The sequence below is a fragment of the Colletotrichum higginsianum genome, chromosome 3 (assembly GCF_001672515.1).
Source record: "Colletotrichum higginsianum IMI 349063 chromosome 3, whole genome shotgun sequence".
Taxonomy (NCBI): Eukaryota; Fungi; Ascomycota; class Sordariomycetes; order Glomerellales; family Glomerellaceae; genus Colletotrichum; species Colletotrichum higginsianum.
Window position 1 is genome coordinate 3936660 of NC_030956.1, and position 14379 is coordinate 3951038.

The 14379-nt window shown below is 55.5% G+C and overlaps 5 protein-coding genes across 5 annotated transcripts; 2 read left to right on the plus strand and 3 right to left on the minus strand.

Moving 5' to 3' along the window:
- Positions 1-36: 36 nt before the first annotated feature.
- CH63R_04709 (Bystin) lies at positions 37-1613 on the minus strand (the record flags this gene model as incomplete). The annotated part of the gene is made up of 3 exons (XM_018299684.1): positions 37-457; positions 510-938; positions 994-1613. 3 exons carry the CDS (start codon positions 1611-1613, stop codon positions 37-39), a joined length of 1470 nt encoding a protein of 489 aa, XP_018160930.1.
- Positions 1614-2003: 390 nt separating this feature from the next.
- CH63R_04710 (DNA-binding protein hgh1) lies at positions 2004-3297 on the plus strand (the record flags this gene model as incomplete). Its single annotated transcript, XM_018299685.1, has 4 exons — positions 2004-2024; positions 2076-2225; positions 2282-2395; positions 2476-3297. 4 exons carry the CDS (start codon positions 2004-2006, stop codon positions 3295-3297), a joined length of 1107 nt encoding a protein of 368 aa, XP_018160931.1.
- Positions 3298-3960: 663 nt separating this feature from the next.
- On the minus strand, positions 3961-4503 carry CH63R_04711 (Duf427 domain protein; the record flags this gene model as incomplete). Its single annotated transcript, XM_018299686.1, has 3 exons — positions 3961-3992; positions 4048-4134; positions 4311-4503. The coding sequence occupies 3 exons, from the start codon at positions 4501-4503 to the stop codon at positions 3961-3963; spliced, it is 312 nt and encodes a 103-aa protein (XP_018160932.1).
- A 477-nt stretch (positions 4504-4980) lies between these two features.
- On the minus strand, positions 4981-8993 carry CH63R_04712 (Duf221 domain-containing protein; the record flags this gene model as incomplete). Its single annotated transcript, XM_018299687.1, has 2 exons — positions 4981-8611; positions 8668-8993. The coding sequence occupies 2 exons, from the start codon at positions 8991-8993 to the stop codon at positions 4981-4983; spliced, it is 3957 nt and encodes a 1318-aa protein (XP_018160933.1).
- A 3019-nt stretch (positions 8994-12012) lies between these two features.
- On the plus strand, positions 12013-13541 carry CH63R_04713 (Salicylate hydroxylase; the record flags this gene model as incomplete). Its single annotated transcript, XM_018299688.1, has 3 exons — positions 12013-12133; positions 12192-12392; positions 12454-13541. 3 exons carry the CDS (start codon positions 12013-12015, stop codon positions 13539-13541), a joined length of 1410 nt encoding a protein of 469 aa, XP_018160934.1.
- Positions 13542-14379: the final 838 nt, after the last annotated feature.

Sequence of the window (14379 nt, forward strand, 5' to 3'; positions counted from 1 at the left end):
CAGTCTCCAACTCCCATATCCCAGTTTTCGTTTCGTTCAGTCAACTAGCATCGTGTCATCGCCGTCAAACGGAGCGCCCTGCTGCTCAACCGCCACGCCCTTGCCTCTGCCAGCCAGCAGTTCCCTCCGGATTTCAGGTGCGATCGAGTGGTGGCCGTGCGACAAGAGCAAGTCAAGAAGGGCCTCTCGCTGGTCCTCGCTCAGATCGTTTCTGTATCTCTGGGCGAAAGCCAGCAAACTCTGATGGAAGACAACGGGCAACGACTTGACCATGTCCCCGGAGAACGACTGGCCTTCCTTGATCGATGCCGGGTCCACACTTCGGAACCTCAGAAAATGGAAAACAACCGAGTCGATGACTTGGTAGGGAAGAGCGTACTTCTTCTCCAGCAAAGTTTTAATGAAGATATTGGCCGCTCCACCGCCCTCGGTGCCGTGCGAGGCTTCCTGGGCCGCACTGTAATCAAATCAGCATCGTCCTGAGCACGTTGGACGGGCAAAATACGCACATTTCGGTGATACCCTTCAGGGCGGCGGCAGAATGAAGGACTGGTACCGATACTCTGGCAAGCACCGCAGAGACAATGTGTGCCTCGCGAACGGTGCAGCCGCTCGACAGCAGAGGGAACAAGAAGCCGAGGAAGAATGCTCGGGGCTTGTAAAGGGACTTCTTTAGCGCGTTGAACAAGTGCACGTTCAGCTTCTTGTTCTCGTAGATGTCCTCACGGACCTTGTCGAGAACAACAATCTCCATGAACTTCTGGCAGACAAGGGGCTTCGAGGACGAGAAGATCCTCGTTGCCTGGTACACGGCATTGGGCGTCCATTTTTGGGGCTCGGTGATCCCGATGATGTCCTCCCAGTGCGGCAGGGTCGGAAGAATCTTGAAGGGCTTCGGCAAGGGACCGCTTTTGTATCGCGACAGAATGTGGCCGATCCTGGTGCACTCGTTAGCATTGGTCTTCTGACAACACAACCGACATCGCCACCTACTTTGTGTATACTTCGATGACCTTTGGGGGAAGCTGATAGTCTTCGTCAATTACTGGCACGCCGGCTGCTTTCCGAGCCTCAGCAGCCTCGTGCGCGGCAATTTTCTCCAAAATGAGCTCCGTCAGGTTGGTGCCGCCGCCAGCCATCTCGTCATCGGGACCCTTGCTACCCCAGCCGTGCTGGTTCAGCATCGCCGCAGGATCGTCCTCGGATTCGGGCAAGAACTTGCGGTACGTCTCGAGGTCCTCCGGGTCGATCTCAACCTCTTCAACAATCTCATCCTCTTCGCCCCACGCTTCCTCGTCCTCGTATGCCTGTTCGTCGCCGCCAACATCGACACCGTATCTCGACTCGATTCCGAAAAGGTCGACGGTCGGTTTCGCAGCAACTTCTGGTTTGGCGGTTCCATCCTCATCGGCAAGCTCACGGCCTAGCCGAAGAATGGTGCGACTCCGTGTCGCATCGACAAAGCCCTCGCCATTGTCGTCGTCATCGTCGGTAGTCTTGCCCTTCTTCTTCTTGGGCGCCTTGTTCTTCAAAGGACCCGTAGCAAGGATATCATCCTGCAGGGGGTTGTGTCTGCGCGACTGGCGGTCGGTCGGGGTGGTTGCCTTGCCCATTTTCGAAGATACTCGGACACAATGTGATCGTGGCGGAGAGCGACAGACAAACGGGATTGGCGGTCACCTCTTTTTTTTTTCTGTGCCCGAGCCAGAAATTTTTGATTTTCTTATCGATTGCCCCGCGCCTGAAGTGCCCAGAACCCTGGACCATCTTTGAGTGGGTCATAAACGACTTTACGACCAATTAAAACCCCTGCTATTGACTTCATCGGCGGACATAGCGACTGCCCCGCCACAACACCCCACCAAAAAGCTTCTGCGAGTGACTCTCCCGGTCTGTCTTACAGAGAAACCGAGACAACTTTCTTGGAACATCTGTTAAAAGTTGGCACGTATTTGGAATCCTGTCTCTCATTTTCGCAGTATCTCACTTTATCAAACGTCAAAATGCCAACAGAATTGGAAGAGGTATGCTCATCCGATCAAAGTATTCTGAGGACTTGGCTCATGCTGTGACAGCTCGTGGGCTTCATTGCTCATCCCACCCCTCAACTCAGAAAAGTAGCCATAGAAAACCTGGTCGGCTACTCTCAAGCGCAACCTTCGATCTTCAAGACGGAGAACTTGACACCGGTCAAACATCTCAAGTTTCTTGTCAGAGACCATCCTGTAAGCAAAAAAATTGGGTTGTTTCAACGAAGATCCCTCAACTAACCAGTGTTCAGCAAATCGCTGAACATGCCCTCACAATCCTCATCAACCTCACGGCCGAGAAGGACGTGCTCGAGAACGTTGCGACAGACCAGAAGTTTATTGACATCGTGTTGGACTTGATTGTGGTAAGTGCGAGTCTCCGGAGAGGAGACAGAAGAACCCACCATCGAATGACGCCCAGGCACTCACTGATACTCCTGAACAGAAACCCGACGAGCCAAACGCCAACTCCATGGCCATGCTGCTTGCAAACCTGGCAAAATGGGACGGTCTCAATACTATCGTTTCAAAGAAGCAAACGCCGCCGGCGGAGCTCAAGTCGAACGACTTGGTGCTCAACCAGCTTGTTGATCTCTTCGTCAAGGAGAAGGGGGCCTACAACAAAGATGCGGATTACGACTACCTCGCTTATCTCTTCGCCGATCTCACCAAGCACACCGAGGTGCGGCAGCACTTCGTCACGAGACAGGAATACGACGAAGTCATCCCCATCACCAAGCTCAAGGTCTTCACCGAGCATCAGTCCGAGATCCGGAGAAAGGGAGTCGCGAGCACCATCAAGAACGTCGCCTTTGAGATTCAGTTCCACCCGACGTTTATGGACGAGGACGAGGTCGACATCCTGCCCTACATCCTCCTGCCTATCACCGGTAACGAGGAGTATGACGAGGACGACACCATGGGCATGCTTCCCGACCTGCAGCTGCTGCCACCCGACAAGAAGCGCGATTCGGACCCGAAAATCATCCAGACTCACGTCGAGACGCTGCTGCTCTTCACCACGACGAGGGAAGGCCGAGATCTGCTGAGACGAGTCAAGGTCTACCCCATCATCCGAGAGACGCACGCGCGGGTCGACGACGAGGGTGTCAAGGATGCTTGCGACCGGTTGGTGCAGGTCCTCATGAGAGATGAGGAGCCGGCCGAGGGCGAGGGTGAGGGCGAGGGCGAGACGAAGCTCAAGGAGCTGACGAACGGCTCAAGGGTCGAGGAGCTTGAGGATGACGATGAGATCGTGGAGGTCTAGACCGGTCTCTTTTGAGTTTTCCTTTGGTCACGGCTTACGTAGAGGAATACCCAGGTCTGCAAGACATTCACGAGATGAAGTGTGTGTGTGTGTGTGTGTGTGTGTGTGTGTGAGTGAACGGCGATGATATCATGAAACCGGCAACTCAGCCCGATCAATTGACCTGACTGGAGGCCTGCATGCCGTGTATTCTAGGGTCTCGGGCGGTTCCGTGGCAAAGGACTGATCTAGGGAAGGACGCCACGTTAGCAGACCTCGCCTCACTCATGGCCTTGGGGTGCGAGGATCAGAACCAGCCAGAGGTGTAACTCGGTCATCAAAGCCCCCAACTGGCACTTTCTCTCCATGCAGATGAGCTTGCACCGGTACCAAGGCACCCAATGACAATGCTCACGTCCTCAAGCGGCTCTCCGTCTTGGCTAGTAGCGATTCAGGGAATACCGAACGGACAGACAGTCTTGCATTACTGGATCCAAGCTACGACGACGGCGTTACTGAGCAGGATCTCATCCCCGCCCCATTTCTACAGAGATAGATATACTGTCATTATGGGGCCAATAGACGCAGAGACCAAGCAATCCCCATCGTTTTCGTCGTCGTCGGACAAGAAGGATGCTTTTCGACCCGGCCGGCCCAGCAGCTAGCTCACTCGCCCAATCCCCTTTACTCAACGGTAACTGTGACCTTGCTCTTGTCTACGCGACGCTGTCAGCTTCCACCCTTGCTCCCTATCGGAAGGGAGGGACTCACAAAAGGCAACATGGTCCTTGATCTCCTTGGCCCCGTCTTTGGGCGTGGGATAGTACCAAGCCGCGTTCTCCAGCTTGTCATCTGGCGCTAACCGTCAGCAAACGTTCGCCCGTTCTTCCCCGCTCCGTCTTTCCTTGTCCTCGAAATCCTGCCCATCTCCGTGTGTATCGTGGGGGCGGAGAAAAAGAAAGAAGAAGAGAGAGGAATCCAAATCCAGATAGATGGGAGAGGGTCAAAGGGACGTGAAAAGATGTTCAGCTCACCCCCGACTTTGACCGAGTAGTAGCTCGCGGTCCCCTTCCACGGACAAAACGTCGTCGCGTCCGTCTTCTCGAGCGCGTCCGTCCGCACCGCCGACGGCGGGAAGTAGACGTTGCCCTCGACCTCCTCCCACTCGGTCGCCTCGGCGACCGTGGTTCCATTCACGACGGCCTTGGCTTTTCCTGACTTGGTCATCTTTCTTGACTTTTACCCTGATTTTGGGTTCTTCGGCCTTGATTTGTTTTGAGAGTAAAAAGGTCCCGGTCAACTGTCTGAGAGCTATAATCTTTGGTGATGCACTATGTCTTATATGTTACCAGCAGGGAGAGAGAAGGAAGGAGAGCACTTACACAACGAGTGCGGGGAATGCGGACTTCATGCGGCTTCGATTCTTCGCCAAATCGCCAACGTCATTGGTCTCGATTGATTTATAAGCCGGAGTCTACTCACATCGTCTGATCTGTCTTTCGTGACAATAGTCCATTTACTTCACATGGGTGGCTAGGGAGTGGGAGTCCTGTATGTAGCAAATCATGTTCATATGCCGAATGACACTAATGTTATTTTCTTTTGTGCTCTTGTCTATTGTCGATTGCCTCCCCTAACGCCGGCTGGGTATATGCGTATGTTTGTTCGTTACATGTTTCCGAAAAAAGGAAAAAAAAACACAGTTTAGAGATTGATAATGTCAATCTCTGAAAAGTCGGGCGGATTGGCGCCATACACCACGCGGATCTTACTATCCAGCGCCGTTCCCTCGTTGCTGATCCAAATGTGCTCACTATACTCCTTCGTGCGCCGAATCTCGTCATCGCTGACCCCAATATCGTCACGAGGAATCCAGACAGCGGGTGCTCGTGCTCGTAGGGCGTAATGTTTGAACGCGTTCTTAACGAGTGCATCACGCTCGGCGGGCGTCAAATCTTCGATTTCATCGTGAAAACCGCCATACAGTGCTTCCCCAAGAGCCCGTTGGGCCTCCAGATCTTTGTTGCGCTGTTGGCGGCGGTACTCGGCGGCCGTGTGGACGGGGGCGGCGCCCACGTTCCAGGTCTTACTGCGAAGGTTTTTACCTTCCCGCTTCGCCCAGTGACCGACGTTCTTGACACGGCGCATAGTCGATGGCTTCCGTTTGGGCCCCTCGTGCTCCATCCTTTGCAATTCGATACCGGGGGCTTCGGCTCCGGATCCGTCGCCATTTGCCATGGGTGTCTTTTCGTCTGTGAACTCGTCGCCGTCGTCGTCATTGGGGAGCCCCAAACGTCTGTTTTGAGCTCGCTGGAATGCCTCGTCTCTGAGGACCGCCTCATCTTCGACAGTGATTGGCAAATACCGGAACAGGGGTGAAAACGACGTGTTCAACGAGATTTGGTATATCGCCGTGAGGCCAAGTGTTACCAGCATGATGACCCCCTGCGGCGTGGCAGCGCTGTTGTCATTTTCGTCCACAGTGATGAAAAACAAGCCCGCCAAGCAAGCTTCCATGACGTACAGGCCCGTGAACGTTTGGTTGATCGCGCGAGGGTACAATACACCACCTGTGTCAGTTTCGAAGCGCGTGACGTACAACATACTGTAACGCTGAGCGAACCATAGTAGGCCGAACGTTAGGACAGCAAACAGCGAAATTAGCGGAGCAATGACGCTATAGACCAAGGCGATGCAGGCGAAATTGGTGTAGACAGGGAAAAACTGGCCCCATGCAATAGTCGAGAGGGTCGTGTTCCTCTTCCACTTGTCACGAGCCGTGGTGTCGAGTATCCGGGCCAACAGGTACCAAGTGACAAGGCCCCCGATCTGAAGCAGTGTTCCGGAGCTGACAGAAAGCGCTTGTAGCAACATGTACGAGAAGAAGTAGTTGGACGCTCTCGGCAAGTTTCTGGCGAGAATGTTCAGGATTTCTCCAACATTTGAGAGTGTCTCCAGATTAGCCCACAGCTCGTCAACTGATGCAGCGAAGAACGACGCAATCGAAACAACGAGGAAGACTTGGATGAAGAGGAAGACGAAGTAGAAGCGCTGGACAAATTCGGCCTTCTGCGAGCCGGTTTTGACGCCCCGAAACAGCGCGAGTTGTTCGAGAATGAGGGGGACAATCAAGAGGAGGAGCGCAAGCAGGATAGCGGGCAAGACACCAGCAACGGCTCCGGCGACCTTCTCAACGGGGTCCTTCTTGATCCATGCCAGCCAGGGAAACTGCCCAACCAGACCGTCAATGTTGGCAATGGAGGCCGTGAAAGCGATAGGGATGGCCCAGAAAAAGGCCATGGCTGCAATGACGACGGTGACGACGCCAGACCGGATGGACTCGTGCCACCACTTCAAAGCCATGTTGTCCCAGATGACATCCTTGGGCGAAACTTCGTTAATCCGAGGTGACATGTGCTTCGGAACGTGGTGCATGAGACTTTGACAGGCCATGTGTGCCGAAACCTGATGGTTGAATTGGATAAAGGCCGAGTTCATCAAGGGATATCGCTCTGGGTGCGCTTGGTCGTCGTCGATTTCGACGTTCAAACGCGACAGCTCCGACCGACACCAGTAGATCGTGTCAACCTTGGGACCAAAAGTCAGCCAGGCGAGCCAGTCAGGGAAGCCCCACCGTGGTAGTCGATGCATTGGCCTGTTCTTCTCCTTGATCCATTTCCGCCACTCAGCATCGTCGTCCAATATGTTCTTGTACTCGCCGCCGATGGTGTTAGATTCGGGATAATCGACGGGGGCCTGGCTGTCTCCGCCCGTGAAGGGAATGTAGGCTTTGATCTTCTGCCACGTGGTCTTGTCCTTTGACTGGCCAAAAGGGTATTCACCGCCGTCGAATCCTTGGGGTACGGGGGATGCGTAGCCACCGGCCGGGGCTTTCCAGAATTGCCAGAACTTGCGTTTTTCCTGATCATACATGTGGTCCAGGTTGCTGACTTTGCGCACCGTGTTGCCATTGCCGAAAGGCTCGTAGCTTCGCTTGTAATTCTGGTCGGTGGTCTCCTGGGAGACGGCAGATGCATTTCGGGAATGCGTCTTCTGTGTCTCTGTATTCGCGGGTGGTTCGGCTTGGTCCGCCGTGACTCTTGCGCTCTCAGCTGTTCCGGGGCGTTCGCCCTCGGCCAGAATCTGGACCTTTCGAGGTCGATCACTCGGATGCAGCATTGCGAAGCCGTTAGTCGTCTCAACCGTCTCCTCCACATCATCGCTGAATTCCCTGATATTTTGCTGCGCTTTGCCGACGCCGCCAAGCAGGCCTTTGCCAACTTTGCTGATGCCGTCCCCGATTAGTCCAAGCCCGAAACCCCTGGACTCAGGCCGGTTGCCATTGTCTGAGCTTGAAGACGAGGTGCTCGACCGCCTTGATTCCGGGTTCTTGTGCTTGTCGTCGACTATGGCGCTGATGTCGTGGGGGACATCCTCGTGCTCGCCGGAGCTGATGCCAAGACCGGCTTCGGCTCTCTTCTTGGCATCGGCATCTTCTCGCTGCCGCCTCAGGGCTTCTTCTTGTCTGCTCGGCCCCTTGGTGTTGGCCTGCTTTCTGGAGAGTTTGTCCTCTTTCTTTTTCCTCTTGAGTTGCTTCCTCTTCGCAGCCTTAACGAGCTCCGTCTCGGCTGCTTCCAACCTAAGGTGGATACTTTCACGCAGCTGGATCTTCTCGAGTAGAGTGGTCAAGTCACGATTGAGCCAGATGTTCCGAATTTGGCCAGGGAAAACGTCGAACAGGCCCAACAAAGCCTCCTCTGTCAGCCATTTGGAAGGGATGCTGTTGACAAGAATGGTCGTGGCCGAAGCCCGGAGACGATGCTCGGCACTCGTCAGATAATCCTGTCGGACTTTGATGTAGACACGGAGTTCAAAGAAGAAGACCGTGCAGACCCAAATGATGACGAGCAGCGCCAGGATCAGATGTGCCCAAAAGCGGCCGGTGTGGGTTCTGCTAATGTTGCCCCAGGCCAGGGTATCCAGACCCGTAGGTTCATTGTCGGTATCACCGCTGGCAGATTGACCTGCCCTGGCCATGAGACGAACTGGGTCGGAGCTGGTATCATTGGCCTCATTCTTCGCATCGTCGATCAAGTCATGACCCACACCATCGCTATAGTTGAGCGGAATCAAGATAGGAATTACGATAACGGCGATGGGGATGAATATTGTGAGGAGAGTTCTTAGATAGCGGAGGAAGAAGTAGGCGTCCAAGCCACACTTTTTGATGATGTCGCGGTCGTCGTAGTGGATCAGGGTGCTGATGAGACTCCAAGGTGTGCTGGGGGGACTCTCCGTTCTTTCACGTTCGGGAACAAGATAAGACTTTGGTTTGCTGCAACACGTCAGTAAAGGGTCCAAAGCTCAATACATCAGGGTGGGCTGGCGTACAAAATACGCGCAATCTTATTCCGTAGAAGCAAAAAGGCAATGATTTGCACGGCGAAAACCGAAAGACCAGTTGCCAGGGCAGTGAGGAACGCAACCAGAGTTATTCCTTGGTATCTGTCCGAAGGAAGAGAGACGGGTGATGGAGAAGCCGGTGGCGATGTTTCTGATGTCGTTGACGACGCCGAAGAGGGAATGGTTCCGTTCGAGCTCAAAGTCGCAGAGATTGTGGCAGAAAAGGCCGTTGATAGAGACGAGGCCAGTGAGGAGGCGAGCGTCTCCGTAAGCGAGGCCGAGCCTGACGGCGTCGCGATGGGAGTTGCCGACATGTTCTACTGCGTGGGCCGACGAGCGTCGATATTGAAGGTTGCGGCCAGTCTCGGGAGGGTTGCAAGGCCGTCGGCTATGTTGGGGGATACGGAGTGGTCGAGAAAGAGTATTGTACTAGGCTGGGGAGAGACGAGGGAATCGTGGAGGAGGATCGTGGCCGGGTCGTTTACGAAAGCAGCAGAATATGCATGGTGGTCTGGTGTCGTCCAAGTGTGTTTCGAGTCTCGTGTCGCTGTTGAAAAAGCACGCGATGCGTGTGATCTGATATGCCCGTTGCTGTTGCTGCTTTACAGCGGGGACTGGCGGCTTCGAAGTGCAGCGAGCTGGCAAGTACTTAACGAAGTTGGCCGCGATGGACGAGAAAGAAGAATGTGAGCAAAGATGTCAGGTTAAGAGGCAGTGGAAGAAGAGGGTGCCAAGCAATCGCAGCCAAAACGGTTTGACCGAAGTTGATGTGATTCACTGATTGGCTGGGCAGGGTACAGGACGCAACCTTGCCGGGGCCCAGGCAGGGGTGGCAGCAGCAGCTGTCGCTGCAGGCCCGCAAAGGCAACCGTTGTCCCCATTGTTTTATTTATTCATTCCCCAGCGGCACTTCGCTTCAGAGGCCCTGCGACTGGTGACATCAGCGGCTTCATTGGCTGTCGGCTCCAAACGAAACGGGCCCCTGTCGCATTTGCGGGGTCTGTAGTGGGATCCCGCCACGGTTCGCCGATACTCTGTGGCATGCTGGGGAGTCTCTCTGACTCTCTGCTGGTGGCCTCCAACCCAATCATTCGTCACTTGTCGCGGGTTTCTCGATACACTATCTGTACATATCCGTACCGTACGAATTGCACACTTTGAACATGACTCTGTTGCCCAGTGCCCGCCCACTGTCCACGGACTGGATTTCCCCATCCGCTCAGACTACTGTCCAGCTGTCGCTACCAAGACTTTTGGTGCCCCCTTCCTGCGGCCCTCCCGTCGTCTGTATCCGTGCATCAACATAAAATGCCCAGTGTGAGGTAAGCACCTACCTAATTAGGGTAGGTAGTTGGTAAATTTGCTGGGTAAAGGGCGAAAAGACAAGACGAGTGTTTGCCGCCTGTTCGGCGCGCGACGCTGACGCACCTCGGAAATAGCTCAGCGCGCGCTTCGTCCCAACAACGACAGACAACCCAATCTAACAGAACCAGCTTGTTTCCTTGATTCAAGACCTCGACGCCCCTACAAGCCGATTGTCTCCAGCCGTTTGCTTGCGTGCTTCTCTTGATGTCACGGTACAATCCCCTTGTCTACCCCCTTTTCTATTTCTTCTTCTTCTTCTTTTGTTTATTTTTTTGTTATTCAAAGCACAGCTTCCACGGTTCTGTGTTTGTGCTTCACAACGATGCGGATATTGAGAGTGGCACCTGTGGCGCTTCGTTGCCGCCCGCACGAAACCTCGCCTCGACTGGGAGCCCCCCCTGCACGAATGAATCTCCAATGACCCTCTCCTCTCCACAATCGAACATGTTGTGCTGCATTCGTACAGAGATACGGGTCATCTAGGAGCGATGTCGTGGCTGCAGGGGCGTGGTTGCGTGGCTGTGGCATGGTGCCACCCACCTGGTGAAAGGCGAAGGGCCATCCCTCACTCTCTGTGTTGCCGTCCTCCTCGTTGTCTTTCCGTCTAGCTAATCTTTCACCACCTCGATGTATCTCGGAAGACGAAGCTTTCGCCGAGATGCTGCGCTGTGGATGCCTCTTCCCACGATAGGATCAGACAGCCAAGCTACGCCACAATGTCTGCAAGAGGCGGCAGGTTTGCGTCACTAAGAATGTCAAGGGATGCCTCAGCCATACGGGCTGGCAGAGACCACCAATGAGAACGGGGCCATCTGCTTTCTGTGTACAGGATTGGTCAGGGAAGCAAACCAACTGCTTGGCACAGTGCCCGTAGCAAGAAACAGTAGCTATCACATGAGATGCAGTATGTCCGGATGGGGATGCTAGAATCGACGTCGACGATGGAAAGAAAATCCTGATATCGACTGGGAGATTATTGACAGCGCTGCATGCCGTCATCCCACCCTCTAGTCCACCACCCCTTATCACAGACCCTTGCCTGCCATATTTGCTGGCTTTGGATCCAGACTCTCCCAGCTGTCCGGCCGAACCCAATGTCATCGATCGTGTGGGAGGGTAACGAGCCGTCATCGGGTCCTGCCGAAGGGTATAAGCAATCTGATATGCGAATAGCGTAAATCATATCGGCCCCGGCACCGCCGTCACCCGTACAGGTATTTTCGCTACTACTGGGGGAACCGTACCGTAATCCTCGCAACATGACGATAATGTTTTGGCCCTGTTCTCCGCAATCCTCGCCGAACGCGGTGATGTACCTGAATGGCGCCTCGCTCGGCCTCAAGCCAGAACGTCCACTACAACAACACGGACATCTAAAACATCTTAGCCGCCGCTGTCAAAAAGGGAACCGGCGCGCCACATCTTGCTACCGTCACATCGTGCTACAGCACGACACCTAAAACCTCCTCAACACACAACCGTTGTTGGTTGCCGAAATTCGCATCCGACGCCCACCTGGCTGACTGACTAACCGATAAGTCGCTTCTTTCGACGACGCGCATCTCTCGTTAACCACAAGTACATCGGTTGCGCTGGTTAAACATTCAAGCAGCCTTGACCGCCCGAGTTGGGGGTTGGCAGTATTCTAAGGTTCGCATTACCCCCACAGCACCCACCACCGACCGGCGGCGCATCGGCAGTTGCTTCATCTGGTAATAGCAACACCATCAACCACTCTGTCACTTCCCGTCTCGCGATCCCGGCAACCCTTACCAGCCCATCAGTATGGTCCAAGGGGAGTTAGGGGCCATCGAAGCATCCGCCCTGCCCCTCATTGATCACGCCCGCTTCCCCGCTTCTCCAGCCAGAAATTGTCAATTTTACCCCGAGCTTCCCTCCGGACCCCCACAATCCCCTCCAGATGTGAGGCTCCATGTGCCGACTTCTTAAACAGCCGTTTGGACGACCATGTCGGAAGATCCTGTCGAGCTGAGATCTGCTGTCTTTAACGCTTCCGAGAAATATCACGACTTCACATCGAAAACCATGTCTGACCCAAAGGACCTGAAGATCGCCGTCATTGGCGCCGGTATTGCTCGCCCAGACTCTCCCCCCGTATGTCTTCAGACTAACACGACGCGACGTAGGGATGGGCGGTTTGGGCTGCGCACTCGCCCTCGCGAAGAAGGGCTTTAGGCATATCGACGTGTACGAAACGGCCTCCAACCTCGGTTTTGTCGGCGCCGGCATTCAGATGCCACCCAACGTCGTCCGGGTTCTCGACCGCCTCGGTTGTTGGCCCGAGATCGAGGAGACATGTACCGATGTCAAGGGATCAAGCATTCGACGTAAACTCACCCTTCGGCATTGGAAACTAACATGAGCCGCGATACTGACACCGCAAAACAGAGGGATCGAGCAACGTCGAGCTCGCCCACGTCGACATGCCCAACATCCGGGAGCTCTACGGCTTCCCGCACTGCAACGGCCACCGCTCGTCGCTCGCCGGCGGCATGTATAACGCCTGCAAGAAAGAGCCCGCCATCACGTTTCACTTCGGGACGGCGCTGGCATCGCTCAACTCGTTCGCGCCCAAGCCCAACTTCACGGCGCAGCCGCGCGACGGCGAGGCCTACCCGGTCGAGTGCGACGTTCTCCTCTCCTGCGACGGCATCAAGAGCACCGTCCGCACGTCCCTCCTCGACTCCGTCGGCGCCGTTGGCGGCGAGGAGGAGACCGGCCAGGCCGCCTACCGGATCATGCTCACCCGCGAGCAGATGGCGGACGACCCGGAGCTCCTCGCCCTGCTCGACTCGGACGAGGTCATCCGCTGGATCGGCGAGAAGCGCCACATCATCGCCTACCCCGTCTCCTCGCACACCATCTACAACCTCTCGACGACGCAGCCCGACTCCAACTTCGCCGCCGCCACCAATGCGACCTACACCACGCGGGGCTCCAAGAAAGTCATGCTCGACGTCTTCCACGACTTTTGCCCGCTGGTCCACCGCATGCTGAACCTCGTCCCGGACGGCCAGGTCTGCGAGTGGCGCCTGCGCATGCACAAGCCGCTGCCGACCTGGGTCCACACGGACGGGCCCGTCGCCCTCCTCGGCGACGCCTGCCACCCGACGCTGCCGCACCTCAGCCAGGGCGCCGCCATGGCCATCGAAGACGGCGCCGTCGTCGCCGAGGTGCTCGCCCGCGCGCCCGACACCGACCCCAGGACCCTCCAACGCTGCCTCAAGGCGTACGAGCTCTCGCGCCGCGACTGGACGTCCCAGCTCGTCAACATGGCCTTCCTGTCGGGGAAGCAGCTGCACCTCGGCGAGGGCAAGGCCAAGGAGGAGCGCGACCGCCTGTTCGCCGAGCACAAGTCGGCCGGCGCTGTGCCGGATAAGTGGGCCTCGCCCGACGTGCAGCGCATGATCTATACAAACGACTGTGTGGCCAACATCCGTCGAGACTTTGACGGGCTGTACAAGAGCGCGGCATGATAGAATTTTGTCTTTGCTGTGTAATTCGTTACGCGATCCGTCCACACGCCCATTTCCCGGTCAATCTGTCCATCTGCCGTTCCATGTGGCTAACCCCAACGCTCGTGCTCGTCCGATGGCATCCGTGGCGTCTGCCTAAGGCGCATCCGTCATCGGCCCACGACTCCTCGACGGGTGACTGTTCTAGGCCGTACCCCGCACTCTGCGCCCAGCTTAGCCCAGCCCATCCTCCCAGCCCAGCCGCAGTTCACCTTCACCTCGGCATACTCGGTTCACGTTCATATAGTCATGGACTAGGGGATCATCAGTTCGCATCCGTTGTATTATGTATGTCATCCGGTGATGAGAATAGAAAACAAGCTTTCGAAGCACGCCTGAGATAAGGGTGCGATCGCATTACGAGCTTTCCCATGCTCCTAGCTCACAAGGGGAAAGAGAAGTAGCAACGCCCCTCAAAATGAATGATAGGGGGTGTTTCGTGTAGACGTAAATGAAGAAAGTCGGAAGCAATGTTAAGAATGTGACCTCATGAAGCCTTCCTTCCCCAAGGCGAGGTTCCTAGGTCTCCTCCTCGAAGATGGTTGGTCCGCCGCCTCGAGAACGGATAAAACCCATCGCCCCCTTGACGCCGTACAGACTCATGCAAAACTTGACCCGCCTTGACCTTAAAAAAGTAAGTGCAAAACCAGCTCTGTCAGTCGGCTGCCGCGCTCTTTGCAAGCCTACCGGCCGGTTCTGTCCTGTAGATATCTCATGTGTAGCCGCACGGTAGGAAGGGGAGGCGTCTGTCTTTGTGCCATGCGTCTCTCAGCATCGCACATGTCCATGAGAGCCTCCC